At 44.1% G+C, this 27,845-nt stretch overlaps 1 protein-coding gene across 1 annotated transcript in view; it reads left to right on the forward strand.

Annotated features, from left to right (window-relative positions):
• Positions 1–27,845, forward strand: part of EXOG (exo/endonuclease G) — a 48,214-nt gene that overhangs the window by 18,034 nt on the left and 2,335 nt on the right. Inside the window, exon 5 of the mRNA XM_054021225.1 lies at positions 3,678–3,792. Within this exon, the coding sequence (XP_053877200.1) occupies positions 3,678–3,792 (115 nt within the window). The remainder of the gene's footprint in view (positions 1–3,677; positions 3,793–27,845) is intronic.

A 27,845-nucleotide genomic window follows, 5' to 3' on the forward strand; every position in this document is an offset into this window, starting at 1 on the left:
GTGGTAAAACACTAATAATATCTTACATATATAGAGAGCAAAGGATCCCTAAGCACTTTGCAAGCCATGTGCAAGAATACTGCATACTACATACTGCAGCCTCCTCCAGGAGAAAAGGCAGTGCCAAGAACGATATGCAGTCATTTTGGTGCATTATTCAATAGAAATTGTAGGAGGGATTTAGGTAGGTGAATATAATTATTTATCCTAGGGATTAACATTAGGAGCCAGTTACCAGGAGTCAAGCCGGGTTGGAATGCCAAGAGATCAGAATTGAGAGACAAACTGGAGGGCAGGGATCAAGAGTTAGGTCATCTGTGCAACCCAATTCTGCAGGGCTTGGTTAGCCACCTGAAAGCAGGTGGCCCATTCGGGTGAGTCCAGTGATTCTGGAGGTAGTGGCTGGGCTGCTGGGTCCATTCCTCTCACAGGGGGCCCACTCCTGTGAGTTACAGAGGAGCTGTCAAGACCGAGCGTGGGTGGCCTGGCCTAGGGATTAACGTCAGGCCCGGGTCGAGGGGCCAGGAGCCAATTACCAGGAATCAGGCCAGGTTGGAATACCAGGAGATTAGAATTCAGAGACAAACCAGAGGGCAGGAAGAAGTTACCAAGATTCAGGCCAAATCAGGATACCAGGAGGTCACAAACAGGTAAATGCCAGACCAACAGTCTGTGGCAGGGTGAAGCCCAGTTGTAGGTGGTGGTAGATGTTTGGCTGTGTGTGTATGTGTGTTTTCCCTGTGTGCTGTCCTAGCTCTGCGCAGACATTTGGCACAGCAGACCTTAAGCAAACCACCCAATGACCACTAGATACGTTAAGGTACGAAGGCACCCAGCCAGATTTATTGTGAACGAAGAACAGACCTAGCTCCCTGGATCAATGACTATAGTTACACTAGCACATGTATGCCCATGACAATGGATGCAGCTCAATCAGTGGCAGGACTTTCCACTGCCCTCTAGGCTGGCCAAAGACACTCCCCCTGAGACTCCATTTTATACATCAGTACAAACAGGTTACATATTGCCACTCTGATGTAGTTAATTGACACCTTCTGACGTAGCCAGTTACCACCCATCACCTTGTACCTGTTGTTTTGATCAAAACATCTCTATCCATCATGTTGTTATTCTGACTTTATCTTTAAGATGGGTCAGCATGCTCCTGTTATCTTTGGGGAATGTGCCAGTATTGGGGTGTTCTGGTACCACCCTTCTGGAATGTGTTTGCATGCATGGCCTGAGCCTAGCGTTTCTTTGGAATGTGTGTTTCTGCAATATTAGCCCTGTTCTTGCCAGATTCTGTGAGCAGGCCCTGCCTTTTAATCACAACGTAACTTTGCTTTATAGCAGCAAAGCTCTGACCACTACTTTAGTTTAGGCCTCAGGCCTCATACTAGGCCTCTAATACAAGGGCTTATGTTTCAGGGCCTCTTCCTACTACTAGAGGGAAATTTTCCTTTTTTCTCTTCTGGCTTAAATAGGGGCTGTGGCCCAATCAGGAGACTTGGAGCTCTCCCTGTCAGAGCATAGGGGCGTGGCTTGTACCCCTGTTGGGCTTCATCAACCCTGGTCCCAGCTGCTCTCTGAAAGCTGCCAGGTGGAAGACTGGAGTACGACTCCCCACAGCACTCCCATGGCTACAGGTTCGAGACCTGCAAGGCCTGACAGGAGTACATGCATCCAAGTAACAACCAGCCAAAATCTTCACTTGTGAAGACTGGCAGCATCGCAGCTTTGAGGTGATGGAACTGGATGATGTGTATTAACTGTTCATATTGGCTCTTTTCCTTTGTTCCCTTGAGGTAAAAACTAATTAGTAACTAAAACAAACAGTGATTCTGTGCTTGTGTGGGACTCAACATCTTTTAAGGCTCAGAAATCAGAGGGAGCGATGAATTTTACAAGGCTCAATCAAGGAGAGGATAGTAAAATAATGTAAAATATTACATTTAAAAATCTAGCATAGGAAATGATTAATCATTCTTGCAAACGCTGCTCTCTACTTTTACAGGGATATATATAAAAGCATATGAGGCATTCAGTAAGGTTATATGATTTTATGGATAAATAATGCACTATGACATTTTAAGAGATATTCAATTGTTTTAATGCCTCAGGAAATTGGGCATAAGTTTTCATTAATGCTAAAGCTAGGCACGTGCTAGTTTAGGGTCGGGAGCCTCAGCTGAGAACTCTGGCTAATCAGGAGATCATGGGGAGAACCTGAAAATTGCATCAGGCACCTACAGCCCCAAGGTCTTAGCCTACTAAGCAGAATTAAATATCACTGTTACCACTCCCCTCCTCCCCCAGTGCCAGGCCCCCTGCAATTTAAAGGAATAAAACTACTCTGTGTTATTTATTCAGTTCATATTGCCAGTCAGCTTTCTATATGATGCCAGTTTAATGGATGAAACTTACTATGTCTCTAGCTTTTGTTTCACTTCTCTTTTCTTCTACCCCTTCCTGGCTTCACGTCTCTTTTCCTTTCGCCTCTTTCTTATAATTGATTATTTCTAGTGTTGTCTTTCAGTGTCTCTATTCTTTTTTCATTTTCTCCTCTCAATACCCTTATCGCTCTTTCTCTCTCTCTCTTTTTCTTACATTTTATCTGCCACCTCTATATTTTCTGTATCTCCTTACTTCTCCCCACCAAAAAATCTCTCTCAATACCATGCTTCTTTTCTAATTTATCCCATCAATTTCTTCCTCTCTCTCTCTCCCTCCCATCCAACCCAAGTATATGAAATAACTGTTTGTACCTTTGACTATTCAAAGGTGACCAAAGTGAGACTTGCAAACCAAATGTGACACACCTCCCCTCTCCTCTCCAATAGAAGTCCCCACAGTGATCATTTTGACGTAAAAAGCTGCTGTGACCTGTAGGAACCATATAAAGAGTGGCTATAATCAGTTCCATTTTATGAAAACTAGGCATGACTTGGCAAGCTGTTCACATGGACAAACTTTTCATGCTCCAAACTAAATTCACTAAGTATTTTTCTGAACCCCCAAAACGTGGTTTGGTTTGATACCTTTCCCAAAGGCAGGGGGGTTACATTGTTCCTAATCAGTTTCACACAGAAGAGCAAGAAGGGGCTTGGAGACTGCAATTGGCATCAATGCATGTGAGAGAATGCCTGCCACACTTGCAATCTGACATTTAAGATTCTAAAAAATGCAGCTTACAAAATTCTCTAATTATATATTTTACAAAAATATTTGGCAGTATGTTGAAGGACCTTAATTCCACTAAAATATGGAGGAGCAAACAAAAAATAATATAAAAAAACCTTTTGAAATGAGAGAGGATGCAGCCCCCCAAAAATTCTTATTTATTCAAAGTGATCAAGAACTCAGTAGTGGAAGTGATTGGGGAATTCGATTTTTGAGGGAATGTGATGGAACTGCCAATCTGGGGTCTCAAATGTGTGCAGAAAATGCATGACCAATTGTAAATTAACCAATGGGGGGTGAATGAAGGAGATGGGACAACTTCAGCTTATGTGTGCATTTACCCATTTTTGGCATGCAGCTTAGGCCCATATTTTGGAAAATGCACCCAAAACTATTTGAGAGTAGTTTGTCTTGCCCTCTATGTTCTAGGCATGATTTTTTAAAAAAAATTAAAGTTCACCCACTGGCATTCCCTGACCTGAGGGATATCTTTGCAGAATGGAAATGTATTGTCGGGAGCTGACAGAGAGATTTGAGGATGTTTGGATAGTTTCTGGACCTTTGACCTTGCCTCAGACAGGGGATGATGGAAAGAAAAGAGTTACCTATCAGGTAGGTACCTGTGCTGTCATACACTAAATTGAATGTCACTGTTAACAGTATCTTTACATAAAACAGAAACAAATAAAAGTAATTGTCTTGCCGTTTGGTTAAAACAAAGTTAAACTCCTTTGTAGTACTTGCAAAATGTTGGAATAGACATTAGCACTATTGTAGCTTGCCTATACTCTGAAATCGTGCTGCAGTGAATTCTGTTATAAAATCCTTCATTTTGTTCACCTAATAGAGGGCATTTAAATGCTTCTTTATAAAGCTGTATTAAAACTGTACTTAGTGCTTCTATAATGCAAGATAATGCTAGGTAGAGGGCCAGTGGGGTTGCTGATGTATATGTATCCATTTAATCATTTATGTATATATTCTTTAAAATTACACATCTCTGAACCATCACAACGCTAACACAGTGTGGGGTTTTCAAAGCCATGGAAGGGTTTTGGGTGCCCTGTTCTCATTAATTTTAACAGCAATTAGTTGGTCAAATCCTTTCGCCAGCATTTAAAATCTCAGCTCTAAAGCTTGATCTAAAAATCAGTGAAGTCAACTGACAGGCTCTAGTTGACTCCAGTAGGCTATGGATGCAGCCTTAACACTGTAATCTTTGTCCTCCCTCCCTGTTACCCCTTATTTTTTATTACATCCATTGATGCGTAAAATGTTCATTGTGATTTTGGACAAGGTCTTCAGAAGTTATTGCATTACAAGCCAAGAGACCAAGAAATGCTATTGAGTTGATTGGTAGCCCCCCACCCCCACCTCTTTGCTTGAACAACTGCTTTTATTCTTAAAGGTAAGCATGTGTGTAAGTTCAGAGCAGGGACTATCTTTGACTGTACAGCACCTAGCACGATGGGGCCTTAATCCTGCCTAAAGTCTTCGGGTGCTAGCATAATGCAAATAAATAATAATAATTCATAATTTTCATCTTCAGAGATAAAGATTTACAACCTTTAATCATCGCAGTACCCTTGTGAGGTAGGTAATTGCTGTCCTCATTTTACAAATGGAGAAACTGAGAGTGGTTAAGTGACCTGACCAAGGCCACATAGCAAGTCAGCAGCAAAGCTAGGATTAGAATGTTCTGGAGTCCAGGCTTGTGCATAGCCCACTAGAATTTGCTTCACTTTGATTATCATGATAGTTTAGTTTCAATTGTTTATCCTTTAAAAAAAGATTATTATCTTGGATTACAAAGAATTAACAATCAACTGGGATCCAGAGGACGGACCCTGAGACTATTTTGAAAATGACAATAATTTTCTAGCAAGCTGTAGAATTGTTCAGAATCTAGCAGTTGTTTCCACTATGTTGAATTTTAGTCAGCATTTTCTAAATTGGAGGAACAATGTCTCCTCACAGTACATAGAAAAGGAAGGGTATATTTAAAAAAAAACACTCATAACTCTGGGTATGAGTTTTGAAATGTTAATTTTAGCACTCCACAGGTAAAACTAAGACCAGTTTCTGTATCTTTCTGCCTTTATTAAAACTAACTTGATACCAACATACTATGATTGAATAATACAGTAGCACAGTGTGTCCGGGCGGCTTTGATTACGGTATCATTTTGTTCTAGTCTGGTGCCAAGACATCTTCATCGTCCCTGGGTTTGATGACAACTCACGTCTTTCATGAATGTTGTATCAGTTTTGGTCTTAATGCAAGCTATGAAGTGAAGTTCGATTTTATATGAGTCTGGGATAGGAAATGGCAAAGTGATGGTCACATTTATAAACCCTCTTTAGTAAATTACCTTTTTCCAGAATGAGATACAGTGGATAGATTCCTTTGCAATTTATCTCTTTGTCATGAATTTCTGTATTATATTCCCAAACTAGCGTATATTTAGTTCAAGGGTGGGAGTAATTTAATTAGTTTTACTATTTGAATTATTTCAACTTAAAATCTTCAATTATGTATGTGCATGATTGTTTATTTTAGCTGGCATATTGGATGTGTTTGTGAATTTTAGAAAGACTCACTATTAAATTTCATGAAAATGAAAGGGGATAGAATGTAACAGAAAACAAGCTAAATTTCAACCTAATGTGGTTATAGTTCTGCTGGTTCTCAAGGTTGTTTAAAGGAACATGTAGTCTTTTCAACTGGCAACCACTCAACTGTGTATTTGTTTGGTTATTTGGAGTAGCATGAATGCTAGATGCTTATTGGCGCCTGATTCTCTTTAAAATTTGAGAAGGGACTCAGACTCTTACTAGGAAGAACTTGCTATTTGCAAATGTGCTTTGTAGCATATGGACAAAGCCACTTGTGTTCAGGTGCTTTTAAAGGGTTCATTCCCTTACTGTAAATAAAATATACACTGAAAATAGCTAAAATTCCCCAATTTTTGTCATTTTGCATATTGTTTGCAGTAGAGACTCTTCTGTTCTCACTAGGAGTTTGTCCCTCGGGGAGCAAGACTTTGGAGTGTAGAAATTTTTTATTCACCAGTAAAAACTAATTCTCTCTCCTAAAACAGGGGGTGTAATTTGCCAAATTACACATAAAAGTTCATTAAAAATAAATATCTGGAGTGAAATCTGGCCCCTGGGAAGTCAATGGGAGTTTTGCCATTGACTTCATAGGCCAGGATTTCACCCCTACAACCAGGAATCCAAAGAATTTGCTACTGGTGGGTACCCTTTAGTAACCTGTGTTGTGTTCAGACCAGTGACCTGGAAATGGAAGGTTCCATAATCCACAACAAGCCTCTAATCTCATTGTTTGTTTGATGCGGAAGACGTGGGAAAGTATCACTCTTTTGAAGTTGTTGTTTAAAGAGACACACTGTAGTGTAGACTCAAGCACTGAAATTACATACTAATGATCTAACAATCTAAATGCTATGGCTGAGCTACTCATACTTTTATGATCCTCCAGTGTTTTCTTTTGTGAAACAAAAGATGTGTAAGTACTAAAATGTGCATGTATGCATTAATCTATTTACTGGTCCACTCTTCAGTCTGTGTTTTCTTGTTCTTGGCTATTCAAATAGTGAAATATAGACCCACTGGTGGCAAGGCTGGTGATTTTCTCATCATGGATATCCCCAAAACATTCTTTTTAGATCACTGTAGAGCAGTGGTTCCCAAACTTGGTTCGCGGCTTGTTCAGGGTAAGCCCCTGGCGGGCCGCGAGATGCCTTGTTTACCTGACCGTCCGCAGGTATGTCGGCTCGCAGATCCCAGTGGCCGTGGTTTACTGTTCCCGGCCAATGGGAGCTGCAGGAAGCAGCGCGGGCTGGGCCATCACTTCCCGCAGCGCCCATTGGCCGGGAACGATGAACCGTGGCCACTGGGAGCTGTGAGCGGCCGTACCTGCTGACACTCCAGGTAAACAAAGCGTCTCGCGGCCCACCAGGGGCTTACCCTGAACAAGCCGCGAACCAAGTTTGGGAACCCCTGCTCTAGAGGAAAGTCAGAGCAGCAGCCATGGCATTGTTCCCAGTTCCTGCTTGGACTGCTGTACCATTTGTTGTTTAATTCCAGAAAGGAAATTAACCTCAAACTCCTTATATGCCGATGTTCCATCTATTGGCTGAACTTGCTGTATCCCAAGAGAAATTCTGTCAGCTCATCTGCCTCCAGTGGAGGCTTTTATTGCAAAGGATAGATTGATGATCGTGCTTGGTATTTGAGAGATACATTTGCAGAATATATATATATAAAAAATGTAAAATAGAATGCCAACAGGAAGAATCTGTTCTGTGTCACTGGAGAGGCAGATGCAGGTTTTTCATCTTTGTCCAGAGAAAATCAAAATGACATTGTCTTGTTTTATATATTGCGGTTCTCCAGTGAATGTCAGTTTAGTGATTTTCCTCTGTTGGCAGATTGTTGGTTTTAAATATGACTTATACAGTAATTTTATTGCATCACACTCCTCTCTCCACCCTTTGCTCACAATGAAATTATACTAAATTATAACACATTTTTTCAGCAATTGTTGTCAAAAGAAAGCACAATTGAGATCTCTGAAATAAACAAGAAGACATTTTGCTTGATACTTTTTTTAACAAAGTATTTAATAATTACTGGAAGTATTTGTCTTTTGTTTAATGTTTAAATATGTTGATTTAATGGAATTAATATATTTTCCTAACACGAGACAGAAATCAACAATATGAGATGGGGTGCACAGCTGTCATCCACACCAGCAACTGAGGAGTGGGTGATTAAAACCCTAACAGTATCTCTTCAAGTGTGTGGTGGTGATGTAAAGATGATGGAAGAACCTCTCAAAGGTTTTTATTAATCTCTTTTAATCTAGATATTACAAGGGGAAAGGACCTGCAACACAGAAGGAAGCAAACTTTGGTACCATTATTAGCACTCCAGATATGCTCAGTACTATAGAGACAAGTAGCAGACACAGTTCCTACCCCAAAAGGCGTCTGATCTAAGGGCCAGGATCTCAGCTGATGTAAATGTGCATAGCTCCCTCAGCTGCTAAACTTCGACACAATGTACAAATGAAAATAATTTAAACACTGGGGAGGTAAAAAGGAAGACAGAGGTTACAAGACAGGCTCATGTGGTTGCTTTCATTTAGCAGTTCAAGCATCTGGAAGGCTTTCTGTTTTTTTGTTTTTGTTTTTTTAACATCTTAAAGTTGTTATAGGGGAAATTGTAGTGACTGCTATATTTAGATTGCCTAACATCGAATGAGGCACAATTTCTGTGGAAAAAATAGTATGTGATCATTTATTAAAGACTGTATTATACGATATATGTGCAAGGAGGCTGAATTATGTGGAGCTGGTTCAGAAATTTTCCACAACACGTTTTTTCATTGGAAAATGATTCGTCAAAACCATGCTATAGTGTTAGTCCCTCTCTCTCTCTGTGACCCAATGCTTATTTAATTATTTATACCAAGTGAAATCACTCCAACTGGAGAGATTGAGAACAAGACCAACTCTATATTCCCGTGGTTAGGGCACTCACCTGGGATGTGGGAGACCCAAGTTCCTACTCTGAATCAAGCTATTGGCTATTCCAAGGTGGGTTTCTCTCTCACTCAACCTTAACATTTTTTAGCATAGTCCTTCTGCATGTGATATATTTTCTGTATTACTGTTCACATCCCCAGGAAAAACAAATGCTGAATACGTTACAAGTGAAATAAAAAGAGCCCTTGGAACAGGACTGCATTTAAACTCCTCACTCCCTCATAATGCCATGTGACAGAGCCCTATCAACCAGGGAAACTCAGGCTATAGGAACAGAATTAATGCTCTAACAGGGCCAATAGCAACACGAATGCAAAAGGACAATGGGACTGGAATGGAGAGCATAAGCAATGTTCAGGACAATCAAGGCCAGGAACAAACGCACTAACAGCAAGGAGGATTCCAGAAAGCCTGTTTCTATAAGGAATCCTGGATCAAAATATGATAAAGCTCTACTGAGTTAATCCTGAGGTAATCTCAGTAGAAATGATGTTATCTAAACCAAGACATCTAATGGACCTGGTCAGCATTGTCCTTGAAGTTATTGACAAATCAAGTGTCTTCTCTGAGGCACTGGACCAGAGGAGGCCACAGGCTGAATCTAGAGCAAGAGGGAGGATGTGTCTGAAGATTCAGGGGACGGCATTGCAGATGACCTGGAGATTTAACTGACCCCTTAATTTTGCTATTCTTGGACCTTGATGGCAGTGTAGACTTAAGTAGCAGGAGAGTTGACTCTGTTTCCAAGAGATACTGGATTACGGATTTCCTGCTACCCCATAGTTGTTATATAGAGAGAGCTTCAAAACACACACAGAGAGGAAAGGGTTACTGTAGTGCAGAGGACATTTTTGTAGTTATTGTTTTAATGTATTTGACAATATTGCCTGATGCAGGGAAAGTGTGCAGGACTGGTTAATGTGTACTGGCAGCTAAGTCCTGATGGAATTTGATTTCTATTGACCATGTCCTGCAGAAATCTCAGGTAATTGCCAGCTCAGAGCTGGAGCTCCCTGTAATGAAAGCCCAGTGCCTTTTGCTAATTTGTTTACAGTGGTTTTGCATTTTCTCGTCACTAGATGGCACAGTGCAACTTTTCAGATATCATAATTGCTTTTCGTGCAAACGTATTACTACCTTATTGGAGGAGACTTGCTTTCTCTTCTTGAATTCACGGGGCAATGGTAGCCCTTTTAATTGGGTTGGATGTAGAATAAAAATACAGTAAAGCTTGTGTTTAAAACTATAAGTACATATCCTTTTAAAAAGCTAGCAGAGGGTTTTGCTGTGTCCTGTATTGGGGCTGGTGTGGAGGTGCTTCGTGCCTGTGGAAGTCCTGAGAGGCATTGTTCCTGAAACAAATGCAAATGCCCTCAGAAATGCAGTGGGTGCAGTGTCTACTGGATGCTGCGGAGGAGAGGCAGGGCTACCCAGGACCGTCCCTTTTGTTTCCTGATTTGTGCTATTGTGCCCAGTCCTCACATTAGGCAGGTCCTGATGCACCTATGCAGGAGTTGGGTAATCTTGCTTCCACAGTACAAGAATGATTTTTTCCATTATATGTTGAGAAATTCACAAGCTGTTGTTATTTGGGAAATGCAAGGTATATATTTTCTTTGTCTTTTTAGTTTAACTCCTGTCCCAGCCCCTCTCTGTCCTGTTTGAATCCATTCTAAAATTTGGAACGGTTTTAGCGTGAGCATTGGTAAGCTCTTGTGGCCTTGGGGAAAAGCTTATAGGACTTCAAAAAAAAGTAAAAAAAAAAAAAAAAAAAATTTTAATCGAGATATCCTATCCCCTAGAACTGGAAGGGACCTTGAAAGGTCATTGAGTCCAGCCCCCTGCCTTCGCTAGCAGGACCAAATACTGATTTTGCCCCAGATCCCTATTTGCCCCAGATCCCTATCCTCAAGGATTGAACTCCCAACCCTGTGTTTAGCAGGCCAAACCACTGAGCTATCCCTCCCCCCCCCCCTTTCTAAGCATAAAAAGAAGTTAAATTGGTCAGGTAAAACCTGACCCATCACTTATTTAAACAAAGCAGAGAGAGAAGATCGGCGATGTGAGAACAAGGGGAAATGAGATGATGTAATTCCAGAGCCACTCTAGGGAAAACAGGTACACACTTTAAAACGAGCTGCAGCCATAACAGGATTTGGGCTAAGAGTGCTCTTTTGTGCTCATTGCGAACATACTGTGTTGCTGAGAACAGAGGCTTCCATTTACAGGGCTGTGGCCAAATAATGTGCTCAAGAAGAGGCAGACTCTGGTGTACACACCCAAATGATAGTGGAACATGGGAAAGACTTGACGGCATTGTGAAAAGAGAAGACTAAGGCCTTGTCTACATTACTCACTTTTGTCGACGAAACAATGGAGGTGTACACACTGAAATGCTCCTCCCGCTGATATAACTCCCCTGCTATGCGGACATAAAACCACCTCAATGAGAGGCATAGGGCTTATGTCAGTATAGTAAGGGCGAAGCAGAGTCTGTGTAGACACTGCATTCCTTACATCAACCATTGGCTGTCCTCGTCAGTTTCACGCCTCCAGGAGTGCTCCAGTGGAGCTGTGAAATTGACAAGAAAGTCGGCTCCAGAGCCGTGCTGCTGCCCGGTCTCTGCTCCAAGCCAGGCTGCCACCCAGGCTCTTGGCTTGGACTGCCGCCCAGGCTCCCCACTGGGAGCCCTGCTGTCCCCTGGTGTCCTAGCTCCCCACTCCCCACTGGGAGCACAGCAGCTGACTGGACTCTGGGTGTGGATCTCCCCGCTGGATGCGAGAAGCCTTGGGTGGCTTCCCCGCTCCCAGCAGGGAGTGCGGAGGCAAGAAGCTACATATGGCTGTCACCCCATTCCTGGCTGGGAGTGCAGGGGTGAGGAGCCCTGGGTGGCTTCCCCCACCCGGCTGGGAGTGGGGAAGTGAGAAGCCCCAGGGAACAGCTGAGCTCCTGGTAGGGACCTGCGTGGAGCTGAGATCCCTGACTCTCAGTCCCCCACACTGCCTCTCTTCAGTCAGTGGACGCACTCCTGGTGAGGACACACACCACTGACAGAAGGAGAGTAATGTTGACATCAGCCACTGCAGTAATTAATGCGGTGGCTGTAAGTCAACCTAACATAGGTCGACTTATCTTTGTAGTGTAGACATAGCCCAAGCCAGTGTCATTTTAAAGAACCATAGTGGAGCTGCATATTCTTGTTGCTTTTCAGCTCATGTCATTTTGGACTTGTGGAGAGGTTCATAAATCACCATCCTCCCTAGACCTTGCAGCAGTAAAGCAATCTGTAATGGTTGAGAGAAATTTAAACTCAGTATTGAATGCAATAAGTGCTTGCTGGTGTACCTGTATGTTGAAATACCTGTGTTCTGTAGAGTAGTTGGACATGAAAGGTTCAGCTGCATCCCAGTTCTCCTGAAATAAAAGAAGTAAGTAATACAAACCCTCTGCATTGAGGTGAGAGCAAAATGGATAAACCTGTTTGAGTACTCTTAAGAAAGAAAGGGGCAGCTTATATCTTTGGGAGAGAATCCCTTTTCTTGCCTCCTGTTCTAACTCTGACCCAGGGCTGGCCTTACCATGAGACGAACTGACCGGCTGCCTCAGGTGCCAGAGTGCGGGGGTGGGCGCTACTAGGACCCAGAGTGTAGAAAATTGTGTCTGCTGCTGGTGCATATGTATTCTCTCTGCTCTAGATGCACAGAGATGGTGGAGTGCTGTGCGGAGGAAGGAGGGCACAAGAGATATAACAGGCAGGCAGGAGAAAAGGTGAGAGGGAATAACAGAAAGCAGCAGGAGCTGCAGGGAGAGAGAGGAGGAGGAGCCTCTTCTGTACTTCTCTAGCACCCCCAGGAGCCTGGACTGATTAACACCAGCTTCTCAGGGAGCTTCCTGTTTCCTGCTGTTTCCCTGAACCCACTTGAGGAGAACAGGCAGTGAACTGAAGTAGTAGGAGCCAAATAGGCCCTTAAGATGCTGATATCTTCCCTCACTCAGGCCCTGCTACCAGACTGCTTATTTGTCCCCTTCAGTTGAGTGTTGAGAGCCACTATAGCTGGCACAGAACAGCAGTCATGAGTGAAAGAAGAAAACACCCCTCTGGGGCAGCATTCAGAAAAAGAAAGAAAGCAAAGGAAGCTTTTCTATCTAAGCAGGAAGGAGCTCTCCTGAGATACATAGACACAAATGTTCACGGTGAGACTTCCGGCCCCCGTGAGGACGTGAGTGGTGAGAAGATGCCTGATCTTTCAGTTAGTCAGAGTGCAGGTAACCTGGCAGCTACTGCAGCATCCGTATCTCCATCTGAAATGGATGTAACCATGCTCATTCCTGAAGAAAAGTGTAGATCAGAGTGTAGTGGAGGCACAAGAAACAGCTGCTGCTGAGTTTAGTTCCTTAAGTCTAGATGATCCAGGACCGTGGACCCACTTGAGCAGTAGCCTGAGGGACTTCCTTGTACTGCATGCGCCACAGTGAGTGAAAAACTTCATGTTCCCCAAAGACAATGAAAATAGAAGTTTCCATCCAACACATTACTGGCGTGAAATCCCCAATGGTGACAAAGTGGAGAGGCCATGGCTTATGTACTCAAAAACCCAGAATGCTGCATACTGTTTTTGTTGCAAACTCTTCCAGTCTAATATTCCAGCCACATTGGGTTCTACAGGAACAAAGGACTGGAAAAATCTGGCTAGAAATCTGGCATGCCATGAGAAGGCAGCAAATCACCAGAGAGCATTCTATAGGTGGAAAGAGCTTGAGATGAGACTGAAGTCAAAGGCCACCATAGGTGATCAGCATCAAGAGAAGATTGCATCAGAGTCTCTTTACTAGCAAAATGTTCTGAAAAGGCTCATTGCCATTGTGAGAATGCTTGCTACCCAAAACCTAGCACTGCTTGGCACTTCAGATCAGCTGTATGTGCCAAACAATGGAAACTTCCTTAAAATTGTGGAGCTGATGGCTGAGTTTGATGCTGTACTCCAGGAGCATCTAAGAAGAGTCACCACCCAAGAAATGTGCACACACCACTACCTTGGAAAAACAATTCAAAATGAGATCATACAGATACTGGCAACAAAAGTCGAACAGAAGATTGTGGCAGATCTGAAGTCAGCAAGATATTACTCTGTTATTCTGGACTGCACACCTGACATCAGCCATATGGAACAAATGACTTAAATGGTGCATTTTGTAACAACAACAGAACCTAGTGAAAATGTCCCTGCAATGGTGACTGTCAGAGAACATTTTCTAGAATTTATTGACATTGATGATACTACAGGAGCTGGTATGACAAATGTGCTTCTTAAAAAGCTGGAATACAGGAATTGCGATAACTGACATGAGAGGTCAGGGCTACGATAATGGTGCCACCTTGAGAGGAAAGAACAGAGGAGTGCAGACATGGATCCTAGAGTTAAACCCTCGAGCTTTTTTTGTCCCATGCAGTTCTCATTCATTGAACTTGGTGGTCAGTGATGCAGCATCAGCTTCTAGTGAGGCTGCTGAATTTTTAAATGTAATTCAAAGCATCTATGTATTTTTCTCTGCATCCACTCATCGATGGCAAATTTTTAAGCAACATCTGGGAACATCCTCTCTGACACTGAAACCACTGATTGCCACACAATGGGAAAGTCGAGTGGAGGCGATAAAGCCTATCAAACACCAAATTGGGAAGATAGATGATGCCATAGTTGCCATTATGGAGGATAATGCTATGACAGGAACTGTTCGTGGGAGAACAGTGGCAGAGGGAAATGGAATCACCAGAAACATACATAACTTCAAATTTCTGTGTGGCTTAGTGTTGTAGCATGACATACTGTTTGAAATAAATGTTGTTTGAATTAAAAGCAAGAGACTCCAAGGTGTTGACCTTGATATATCTGGAACAATGGAACAACTGGACAAAGCAAAGTCATACCTACAGTCTTACAGGTCAGATGAGGGATTTCAAAACGTTCTGAAGAGTGCACAGAAGTTGGCAGAGGAACTTCACACTGAAGCTATTTTCCCACCCATTTAAGAATACAAGAGTCACCGAAGAAGACATTTTGGTTACGAGGCATGAGATAATCCCATAAGAGACCCCAAACAACAATTCAAAGTTGAATTCTTTAACCGGGTGCTAGATTGTGCAGTACAGTCAGTTGAAGAATGTTTCATGCAGCTCAAGGAACACAGCAGTATATTTGGGATGTTGTATGATATTCCAAAACTCCTCACTATAGCTGAAGAAGACCTACACCAGCAATGCAGGGCACTAGAGACAGTGTTGACACATGATGACATGCGCGATATTAATGTGAGTGATTTAGGTGATGAACTGAAATCCTTTTCAAGATACATTTCAGCAGGATCAACTCCAAAGGCTGTTCTGGAATATATGTGCACAAATAAGATGACCACCCTCTTTCCAAATGCTTTTATTGCTCTGCGCATACTTCTAACACTTCCTGTAACAGTTGCCAGTGGAGAACGCAGCTTCTCCAAGCTGAAGTTAATAAAAACACATCTACGCTCCACAATGACACAGAAGAGGCTGGTCGGCCTTGCAGCCATCTCAATAGAGCATGAGCTGGCCCAGACTGTGGACCTTCAGGAAGGAGTTCAAATCTTTGCAACCAAGAAGGCACGGAAAGCACCACTTTGATTATTCAAACAGATAAAAATGCCAGTGTTTACTATGCAGACAAGAAAAGTTACATTTGCTGTTCAGGCATTTGAAAGTTAAGTGTTACTTAAAATTTTTGAACAAGGCATTTTAAGTTGTTAGTTCTCCTTTATTGGGGTAGGTAGCAGAGCAGTACCATGAGGGGAGTAGAACAGGAATAAGGCAGAATTGAGACCTTTCAAAGTTTTGGCCCTAGCGAGGGGGGATGGGGGCCTCATTTGAGCTCCCTGCCTCAGGTGCCAAAATGTTGTGGGCTGGCCCTGCTCTGACCTGGTAAAATTTTAAGGCAGGATCCTACTCATTTGTTTGTCTCAGGCTGCAGATTTGTCATAGTAAGTGAGGGTGAAAGTCACCACGGTATCATTGTAACCATGTGACAAGTCATGGAAATCGCAGCAAAAACTGTGATTAAGTCATGGACATGCTTTGTAGCAGTTGGCAGAATCAGGTCTCTTAAATATTTTTCTTAATAACCTCTTGGGTACTTCACTATTACACCTATTCAACTCCTCTTATGCGCCTCATAAAAGTGCAGATTTCTTTTTGTTAACCCTATCAGTATCAGGTACCGAAGATAGATACATTTAACTTATTTATAGGTTTTCTATGGCCCTCTTCAGCCTAGTGTCTGAACATCTAAGAAATATGAATGAATTTAGTCTCACAAGACACCTGAATTATTACAAATGGGAAACCGAGGCACCAAATGGTTAAGTGACTTGGCCAAGATCACACCGAAAGCAGAACTCAGGAACAGCACCCAGGTCGACTAAGTCCCAATCCAGTGACTTGACCACAGGACCATCCTTCCTATCTAAATAGACAGGCTGATTCCCATTCTGCTCCTTTTTGTGAAGAAGTATGGGTACTGGTCTCCTGTGCTCTCCATTAAGTCTGTAGAACTGTTCACTTGCACATTCACTTGTTTGTTTGTATGTGAAAATGCCCAAATGTCAAGAGTCACTGGCATTTTAAAAACCAGAATATTCATGACAACTGTCCAGCCTTAGTTATCATACAAATGTAAGTTTTGCTCACTCATTTGTGGAATCCAAATATGGTACTCCAATGATTGTAGCTGTTAGGACTTTCAAAGTCTTGTGAAAACAACAAACCTTTGTGTTGAAAACAGGTCTAATAATGCATCAGTGTGGGACAGTGCAATCTCAATCATACAACTAATCTTTTGCTGGTGAAATAGCAAGAATATTGAAAATCCAGGGCAAAAGTGAATGTGATAGGAAACTCCAAAGAGTGTCATGGGTCAGTGAACATTTTTATTAATCAGTGTTGGTAGCAAAACTAATAGGAGCAACAAAGAGAAATGAGATGGGAAATTTGAGATTGCTATTTCCAATAATGAGGGAGATGTGAATATTGTTAAGGTTAAAAAGAGAGAATTTTAGTCGGATATATACATCATCATTTTTGGTCATGAGAGAGTTGATAAAAAAATTGTGATTCACAAGCTTCTTGGATCAAATTTTATAGAAGCTGAGACCTGGAAGCGTTCAAGGATGAGGCAATCTCATGTGTTGTTCAGTTCTTTAATCTTAACAGGACCCCATAAGGTGTGGAAGCATGTGGGACAGAAGCAGAAACTGAAAACACTGCTGTGTTTCCTGATTTGTATTAGTTCTGAATTATTATTAGTCACAAATACCATAAAAGAGCTACTGCTGTTTTCCAGCCAGGACAGATCTCTGTTGCAAATGGTGATTGTTAAAAGATCATCCTCTGCCTGTGGATAGACTAGCATAAATCAAAGAAGACATGTACACATGGATAATCTTAAACTGTTTTCTGTTGAGTTACAATTGGGGAATATGCTATCTGACTCAGGGATGCAATTAGAGGAATCTGACAAGTTAAAATATTGTAGATCACTGTGGCCTGGTCTACACTTCAAACTTAGGTCAACAGAAGACACCTTAATTTGACTGAATAATGTATGAGTCTACACTACCAGGTCCCTGACACAGATCTAAGTCGCGTGTAACATCGACTTCTGTACTCGACCTCCATGAGAGGTGTAGTGCTTGATTCGATCTTGATGGATCAACAGAGAGCTAGTGTAGACACAACATTGTGTAATTCAACTTAATTGGCCTCCAGGAGGTGTCCCACAATGCTCTGCTGTGACCGCTCTGGAGATCGTTTTCAACTCCACTGCACAGCAGCCAGGTACACACGAAACAGCCCCTCCCCTGGTAAAGCCCCGGGAACTTTTGAATTCCCATTTCCTGTTTGATGAGCGTGGAGTGCTCTCCAGAACAGCTGATCATGGAAACTCAATGCCCCAAATGTGCTCCAGCCTGGAGTACACAGGAGGTGGTTGATCTTATTGCTGTGTGGGGAGAGGAGTCTGCAAAGAAATGCTGCAAAAGAAATGCTGACATCTGTGCAAAGATCACACAGGGCATGGGAGAGAAGGGCTACACCAGGGACACGCAGCAGTGCAGCATGACAATAAAAGAACTTTGGCAAGCATACCAGAAGACAAGAGAGGCGAACAGTTCTGGTTCTGCCCTACAGACATGCCACTTTTACAATGAACTGCATGCGATTCTGAGCAGCAACCCCACCACTACCCCCAAATGCAGCGTGGACACCTCCCAGGAGTCTGAGTATTGGGCCACCGCAGGAAACAATGAGGAGGACATTCTGGAAGAGGAGGAGATTGGGAGACAGGCGAGCGGTGGATCCATTCTCCCCAACAGCCAGGAGCTGTTTTTAACCCTGGGCCCAGCCAATCACAGGACAGAGTGGTGGTCGAGTGTGATGCTGGGAAGGCACCTCTGGTGAGTATACATTTCCAATCGAAGTGTAGGGGTTACATGCTATTATATTTTATGTTTAATCTGAACAAAAAATGAGGTGCAGTGGGCATCTGCTTCCCGGTGGCCACTCCAGCTACACAGAGGATGCTCCCCAGAAAAGCCTGTTTACATGCACAGGGATGGCCCTGGAATCCTCCATGGAGATTTCTAGGAAACTTTGCAGAAGGTTTCTGGGAAGGGCTGGCTTATTTCTTCCACCGTGGTAGGACACTTTCCCCCACCTCTCCAGTGGTGTCATTGCTGGCATCATTGCGGTACACAGCATAGCAACACAAGGACCAGGCCTGTACCCAGGTGCTTGCAGCATCTGCTCTCTTGCCACCTCTGTTACCCTTAGGAGACTGATATCACATAGGGTCACCTGGGGGAAGATCTCATTACAAGTGGTCATACTGCAAACAGTAGAGTATTTGATCCATCCCCCTCCCCCAGTGAATTCTGGGTCCCTCTTCCACGCTTTCCCTAATGTGCCATGGCTTTGGTTGGCATGGATTGGAGTGTTGTACCAGCAGTGTTAAGGGAAGGGGGGGGATACACCCCTCCCCTGCTGCCTGGAAAAAAGACAGCAATTTGGGTGTCTTAATGGTGGTCCCTGTTGCTGGGGAAGGGGGCATTGTCCAGCTGTGCTCCCATGTGGATATGCCAAAAGTTGCAGCACAAGGCCTGTTGCCCATGCCGCAGGGCTATACTCACCATGGCTGGAACAGCAAACTGACTCATTGAATAGCTAGGAATTCTGATTATGTTCTGGCTTGCACTGAAGTGTAATAAGGGGAGGGTTTTTTTTAAATAGCAATCTTGCACTAGACTCAGGGTATGCGCTGACAATGGTTGCCTTGTGCTTTGCATGCTTTACAGAGGAAATCTTGTCCTTCAGCACATCCTCCACACCAGGAGAGAGGCTTTCAGAGATTAGAAGGCAGAAAAAGAGGACATGGGATGACATGCTCAGCGAGATAATGAATGTCTCCAGGACAGCTGAGAAGGAGCTTGGAGCCTGGAGGATTTCACTCTCTGAGAAACTGGACATGGATGTGGAGAGCATCCAAGGAGCATGAGTGTGCCATGCAGGAGGAGATGCTGAAGATTATGAAGGACCAGTCAGGCATGTTGAGGCATCTGATTTGAGCTTCAAGAAAAGCAGCTTGAAGCTAGACTTCCTCTGCAACCCCTGCAGAACTGCCTGCAAGAATCGCCCTGCTCCCCCAAACATTCAGGGTGGTGAGGGAGAAAGCAGGAAGTTCAGTAATCCTTCCACTCAACCCTGTGGGAGGGTACAAGAAATGGAAGGCACCCATTCCAAGACCTTTGGTGGTCAAGAAGGCCGTGCTTTCAAAATCAAGCTGACTTTTTTTTTTCCTCCCATCCCAATTTTATAAGCCCGTTTGCCCAAGGTTAACTTATTTTTCTGTTATTTCAGTTTCTTTTTGTGTGTACAATACAAGTAAACATTTCAAGAAAGAAATGCTCTTTATTGATTCCAGTCATGGGGAATGGGGGTTACAGGGAAACCTGTGTAATGGAGGCGATGGTTTGGGAAGGCACAATGCAGATAAGCGGCACACATTACTGTGGCTCTTTACTGAAATGGGTTGGTTTCCCAGGATCACGATTGGCATTTCAATGTCATCAATGGTTATTTTGTGGTCTGGAAAGAAAGTCCCTGCTTGCAGCTTTCTGAACAGACCTGTTTTCTTAAAGATGCTCTCATGCACTTTTCCTGACCATCCCACATTGATGTTGGTGAAACACCCCCTGTGATCCACCAGCACTTGCAACGTCATTGAAAAGTATCCCTTGTGGTTTATGTACTCTTTGGCCTGGTCTACACTATGAGTTTAATTCAAATTTAGCAGCGTTAAATCGAATTAACCCTGCACCCGTCCACACAACGAAGCCATTTATTTCGAAATAAAGGGCTCTTAAAATCGATTTCTGTACTCCTCCCCAACGAGCGCAGTAGTGCCGAAATCGATATTGTCATTTCGAATTAGGGTTAGTGTGGCTACAATTCGATGGTATTGACCTCCAGGAGCTATCCCACAGTGCACCATTGTGACCGCTCTGGACAGCAATCTGAACTCGGATGCACTGGCCAGGTAGACAGGAAAAGCCCCGCGAACATTTGAATTTTATTTCCTGTTTGCCCAGCACAGGAGAGCACAGGTGACCACAGAGAGCTCATTAGCACAGGTAACCATGCAGGCCGATAATCGAAAAAGAGCACCAGCATGGACTGTACGGGAGGTACTGGATCTGATCGCTGTATGGGGAGAGGATTCAGTGCTAGCAGAACTTCATTCGAAAAGACGAAATGCCAAAACTTTTGAAAAAATCTCCAAGGGCATGATGGAGAGAGGCCACAATAGGGATTCAGAGCAGTGCCATGTGAAAGTCAAGGAGCTCAGACAAGCCTATCAGAAAACAAAGGAGGCAAACGGTTGCTCTGGGTCAGAGCCGCAGACATGCCGCTTCTATGCTGAGCTGCATGCAATTCTGGGGGGGGGGCCGCCACCACGACCCCACCTCTGACCGTGGATTCCGAGGCGGAGGTAATCTCATCAGCCACACCTGAGGATTTTGCGGACGGGGAAGAGGAGGAGGAGCTTGCGGAGAGCACACAGCACTCCATTCTCCCCAACAGCCAGGATCTTTTTCTCAGCCTGAGTGAAGTACCCTCCCAAGCCAGTACCCAAGATCATGACCCCATAGAAGGGACCTCAGGTGAGTTTACCTTTTAAAATATAAAACATGGTTTAAAAGCAAGCGTTTTTTAATGATTAATTTGCCCTGAGGACTTGGGATGCATTTGCGGCCAGTACAGCTACTGGAAAAGTCTGTTAACATGTCTGGGGATGGAGCGGAAATCCTCCAAGAACATCTCCATGAAGCTCTCCTGGAGATACTCCAAAAGCCTTTGCAGAAGGTTTCTGGGCAATGCAGCCTTATTCCGTCCTCCATGGTAGGACACTTGACCACGCCATGCTAGTAGCAAGTAATCTGGTATCATTGCATGACAAAGCCTGGCAGCGTATGGTCCCTGTGTTTGCTGGCATTCAAGCAACATCCATTCTTTATCTTGCTGTGTAATCCTCAGTAGAGTGATATCGCTCATGGTAACCTGGTTGAAATACGGGAATTGAATTAAGGGGACAGAGGTGGCCATTCCTACTGGGCTGTTTGCCTGTGGCTGAAAAGAAATCCTTCCCTGTAGTAAGCCAAGCGCGGGGGGGGATTGGCGCTGAGCTTTTCACGTGTGGCTAGCAGGGATCTTCCCTGATACCAGCCATGCGGTGGGGGGAGGGATAAAACGATCATCCCAGAGAATTTGATGGGGGGGGGTAGTTTGTTTTCTGCTACTGAAGGTTAACAGGAAAACCGCAGCACTCAACGGGCTTTGTTTGGTATGTGGGAAAGGAGGGCGCAGAAGCCGAAAGACAATGGCTTACCACGGCCACATTCAAGCCGAATTCTGTTACCCGGACTTGCGTCTGTGATCTCTAGCAGCAAAGCCACTCATTATTAAGAGGCAAAATGCGACCTTGCACAGAAATCACATGTGTTATGTAATATGAATAGTGTTGTTCACGGTGAAAGAGTATAAGCATTGTTCTGTAAAATGTATCTTTTTAAAAAATTCTCTCCTTTTTTCCCTCCCTCCAGCAGCTGCAAATTTTTCAAGCCTCCATCCTGAAGGCTATCTCAGATAAGGCGTCGGAAAAAGAGGACGCGAGACGAAATGTTCGCGGAAATCATGGAATCCACCCGCAGTGAAAGAGCTCATCTGAATGAGTGGAAGGACACGGTTTCAAAGTATAGGAAAGATGCCAGTGAACGTGAGGACAGGAGGGACCAACGTGAGGAGAGGAGAGACGCTCAAGATGAGAGGTGGCGGCAGGAAGATCAGGAGGCAGGATGCAATGCTGGGGCTGTTGCGTGAGCAAACAGACATGCTCCGGCGTCTGGTGGAGCTTCAGGAATGGCAGCAGGATCACAGACTGGCGCTACTGCCCCTGTATAACCCCACCACCACCACCACCATGTTCCATAGCCTCCTCACCCAGACCTGTAAGAATGCGGTGGGGGAAGCTCCATACACCCTCCCATTCCACCCCAGTGGACAGCCCAAGCAAAAGGCTGTCATTATTTTAACCTTTTTTTAGTGGCCTTTTCCTTCCTGCCAATCCTCCTCCCAAACCTCACCAGGGCTACCTTGTCAGTTCTCTCCCTCTTTTTATAATCAATTAATAAAGAATACATGATTTTTAAATGATAGTGACTTTATTTCCTTTGAAAGCCAGCTGTGATCAAAGGGGGAGGGTGGGTTGCCTACACAGAATGAGTCAATAAAGGGGGCGGGTTTTCATCAAGGAGAAACAAACAGAACTTTCACACAGTAGCCTGGACAGTCATGAAACTGGTTGTCAAAACTTCTCTGATGCGCCACACTTCCTGGTGTGCTCTTCTAATCGCCCTGGTGTCTGGCTGCACATAATCAGCAACCAGGCGATTTGCCTCAGCCTCCCACCCCACCATAATGGTCTCCCCCTTACTCTCACAGAGATTATGGAGCACACAGCAAGCAGCAATAACAATGGGGATATTGGTTTGGCTGAGGTCTGAGCGAGTCAGTAACGTGCGCCAGCGACCTTTTAACGGCCAAATGCACATTCTACCACCATTCTGCACTTGCTCAGCCTGTAGTTGAACAGCTCCTGACTACTGTCCAGGCTGCCTGTGTATGGCTTCATGAGCCATGGCATTAAGGGGTAGGCTGGGTCCCCAAGGATAACTATAGGCATTTCAACATCCCCAACGATTATTTTCTGGTCCAGGAAGTAAGTCCCTTGCTGCAGCCATTTAAACAGATTAGTGTTCCTGAAAACGCGAGCGTCATGAACCCTTCCCGGCCAGCCCACGTTGATATTGGTGAAACGTCCCCTGTGATCCACCAGTGCTTGCAGCACCATTGAAAAGTAAACCTTACAGTTTATGTACTGGGTACCCTGGTGCTCCGGTACCAAAATAGGGATATGGGTTCCATCTATCGCCCCACCACAGTTAGGGAATCCCATTGCAACAGAGCCATCCACTATGACCTGCACATTTCCCAGAGTCACTACCTTTCGTAGCAGCAGCTCAATGATTATTTTGGCTACTTGCATGACAGCAGCCATCAGAGTAGATTTGCCCACTCCAAATTGATTCCTGACTGACCGGTAGCTGTCTGGCGTTGCAAGCTTCCACAGGGCTATTGCCACTCGCTTCTCAATTGTGAGGGCTGCTCTCATCCTGGTATTCTGGCGCTTCAGAGCAGGGGAAAGCAAGTCACAAAGTTCCATGAAAGTGCCCTTACGCATGCGAAAGTTTCGCAGCCACTGGGAATCGTCACACACCTGCAACACTATGCGGTCCCACCAGTCTGTGCTTGTTTCCTGGGCCCAGAATCGGCGTTCCACGGATGGAACCTGCCCCATCAACAACATGATCACCAAAGCGCGGGACCCGCAGTTTGAGAGAATTCTGTGTCCGTGTCCATGTCCCCATCACTCTCGTCGCCGCCTCCTCCTTGCCTCGTTTTTCTGGTCCTGGTTCAGCATAAACTGCATGAGAATGCGCAAGGTGTTTACAATGTTCATGACTGCTTTCTTGAGCTGAGCGGGCTCCATGCTTGCTGTGGAATGGCGTCTGCTGTGTTCACCCAGGAAAAAAGGCGCAAAACAGTCGTCTGCTGTTGCTTTCATGGAGGGAGGGGTGAGGCTGTACCCAGAACCACCTGTGACAATGTTTTTTGCCCCATCAGGCACTGGGATCTCAACCCAGAATTCCAATGGCGGGGGAGACTGCGGGAACTATGGGATAGCTATGGGATAATTACCCACAGTGCAACGCTCCGGAAATCGACGCTAGCCCCGGTACATGGATGCACACCGCCGAATTAATGTGCTTAGTGTGGCCGCATACATTCGACTTTATAAAATCTGTTTCCAAAATTCGAATTCTGTAAATTCGGATTAATCCCGTAGTATAGACATACCCTTTGACAAGGTGGTCTGGTGCCAAGATAGGTATATATGTGCCATCTATTGCCCCACTGCAGTTAGGAAACCCCATCACTGCAAAACCATCAACTGTGTCCTGCACATTGCCCAGAGTCACTACCCTTCTTAGCAGAAGTTGATTAATGGCCCTGTACACTTGGATCACAGCAGCTCCCATGGTGGATTTACCAACTCTGAATTGATTCACCGATCGCCGCTCGCTTCTTCACTGTCAGAGCAGCTCTCATTTTAGTGTTGCTGCACTTCCGGGCTGCGGAAAGCTCTGCACAAAGTTCCTGGAAGGTGGCCTTCCACATTCGAACGTTCTGCAGCCACTGCTCATCATCCCATAGATGGATAACGATGCTGTCCCACCAGTCACTGCTTGTTTCCTGGGACCAGAAACGGCGCTTCACTGTGTTCAGTTGATGCGCGCCTGCCAGCAGCCCGCGGGAATTGTTTTGTTCTATGGCTTGCAGCAGGGCTGCGTGCGTGACATTGCAATGTTCCGCACTGCGGCTCCTGTCTTGGCTCTGGAAATACTGAGGATAAGGTGCAAGGTGTTTATAATGCTCACAGCAAGAACGCACAGCTGAGCAGGGTCCGTGCTTCTCAGGCTATTGCGTATGCGCTGCTAAAACCTTTGAAAAAAGGTGCGATAAAAACATGGGTTGTTTGCCATTGATATCAGGGGAGGGAGGAAAGTGCATCATGGGAGACCAAAGCCATTGCCCCCTCTCCCCCACAACAGTGTGTTGGTTCCATGAGGCTTTGCAAGCCCTTCCCAAAACCCCGTGTGGCTATTTGCACCATGGGATTGCTACCCACAGTGCACTGCTCTGTGCATCAATGCAAGTGCTGCTAGTGAGGACGTACTCCACTGAGACAATGAGCGTGGTGTGGACACACATGATTGACTTAATGTGGAGGCTCGATGTCGACTTACGTTAAGTCGACTTAACTTTGTAGTGTAGACATGCCCTGTGAGTCTGACTGTTGCTGCAGTTACACAAGACACTCCGCAAGGTGGCACTAGAAAATGAACTGATCATGTACTCTTCTATTATTCCCGTTCAAACTTGGCTCTCTCTGCAGAACCATACTTTACCCCACTTGCTGACTATTCAACTGTGCGTATGTGTATTGGGCAACCTATAGAATCATACATCGTATTCTTTTACAGCCTCTTTCATATAAAGGCAAGTAATAGGTGTGTGTGACAGGGCAGGTACTTGTGCAGAACGGGGTAATGATGGAGGTAGGTAAGTCTCTTCTTGTTGCTACGTTTTTCAACAGATCATTTATATTATACAATGCAATATACGTGCACAGCATTTTACGAGCAAATACCACTAGTATCGGCCATCATGCAAAGTCATGTATTGTGTGTGTATTGAATTAAACCTCAGTGTATTAACAGTGCCATTACGGCACTCTCTGTCATTGTAACATTCACTGTTGCGTCACTTTTGCTGTCAATAGGACCTGCAATACAAGAGTGTATGGTCAGTATAGGCTTTATACTCCAGAAGACTTTTCTTATAAAGAAACATATTTGCAAGGACGTGCATCCCCTCCGCCCAACTCTCCCTAAAAAAGGGTGTTTACAAACTGCTGGAAGGGGCTGGGATAGAAGCTTTACACCTGTTCTGGATAGCGTAAGAGGATTGTTTTGGACTGTGCTGAAACTTGTCATGGGAAAAAAATCATCGGAACAGTGTTTTATTCACGGTGGGTGAAATTCACCCCGACGCACAGGGCTAGCACAAAGCCTGTGCACCACTTCAGTTTCCCTGGAATCCACAAAGCCGTGCATAGGCCTCATGCTTGGTCACTTTCTGCAGAGGATTGAATTTCACCTAGAATGAGCAACACTGTTCATTTTACAATTCAATTTGAATCCATCAGATAAAGCACTGGGTTTGGGGGTAGTGGTAATTTTTAATATAGATTTTAAAATTACCTGCACATCAATCACTTTTGATTAAGCTCTTCATGCCTGGGAGCTGTCAGTCTGGCTTCACGGACTCTAAATGCTAAATGCAAACTGATTTGAAGCTTAAGAGCTCCGACTCTCTAGGATCAAGACATCTATCCTCATTGAAAGGGAATTTAGTGTAAGGTATTTTGGGGATTGCTTTTCCTGGCGCTGTCTTCGTGACTTATATGCATAGGGCGGGTTTTATTTGGGAAAGGGTTGGGGGCAAAGGGAAGATTACTTGTAGTCTGCTGATAAGTTGTTACCATTAGGAAACCGTCTAAAGAGGAGAGGAATGCTTGCTGTTATGACAATGTTGATAATGTAAACTAAAGAAAATTGAGATCATGATCTGTATGGAGAGATACAGAGAGAGCAGCAGTGAAGTTGTTGCCAAGTAACTGCACCAAAAATGAAAACGCTGTAGTTATGATTTCCATTTCCTTTCTCCTAAGGGCAGGGTGGTTTCTTTCTAACTCATTGGGCTTTAAGGGTATTAATTATTGCAACAGGATGTGAAGAACTATTTCAAACACTAAAGGAATCCACCACAGTGCTAGCAGAAACCTAAATGAGTTAAATATTGGAACAGACTGAACTGAACTCTGAATACTTCAGTAGCCATTGGCAAGGTTGGGTTTTAAAAATGCATTATCTTGTGCAAAAGTGCTCAATACTATCCCATTAAAATACATTGAGATGATGATTATTCTATAACTGAATTATACTGAATATTTGCCCAGCCAAAGTACATTTCAACCATTACCTCGACTTAAAAATGCTTGTAATTAATTGGATCAGTCACAGCAGTGAAATAGACAGATAAAATATGACTCCAAAGAAAGCAGCCATGCCACAAAGATGTAAAGAAATGAAAACGTACTGCCAGTGTCTTTGTCCTTGCATATATTATAAACCAAGAATACAGTGTTTCACTTCTGGATTTTGTGCTTACCCACAGACATCTTCATAGTTCATGGTAAATAATCTACCTCATTTTCTTGTTTGCCATTTTAATTGTGTTTTTAAAATATAATGATATCAAAAGGGTTAAACAGAACTCAAATCTTCTAGACATAAGCCTCACTGTACTTTCTTGACTGGCTGTGTGTTCTGTCCACATGCCAGATAAACATCATAGCAAATAAAAAGGGTCCTAGTAAAATGCCCTCCTGAACATAATTTATTTGAATAGTTCATTTCCCTGGCAATGGGAACATTCAGTCCCTCATTGACTGTGTCTTCTGCCAGATGGATGTGTGGCACAGGAAGGGCTCTCCGCTGTAAGGGTAGCCCTCTGTGTATGGATGTGTGTGAACATGTTACAGGCTTCAAATGAATTCAGAGCCCTGAGGTCACAGACAGTAGAAGCTCACCCTGGCGCTCTTTAAAACTCCCCATGTGTTTTTTGAAATGCGTTTTCCTGATTGCTCACCTTAGTGAGCACACCTCCGCGTACACATTTGCTGTTTGTGTTTGGCTGTCCAACCATGCTGGCTGTATGAACAGAGAGCTACTAGACACGCTTCTGCCTGGAGCAGGCAAAAAGTAGTG

This window comes from Malaclemys terrapin, chromosome 2, assembly GCF_027887155.1.
Source record: "Malaclemys terrapin pileata isolate rMalTer1 chromosome 2, rMalTer1.hap1, whole genome shotgun sequence".
NCBI classification, from domain to species: domain Eukaryota; kingdom Metazoa; phylum Chordata; order Testudines; family Emydidae; genus Malaclemys; species Malaclemys terrapin.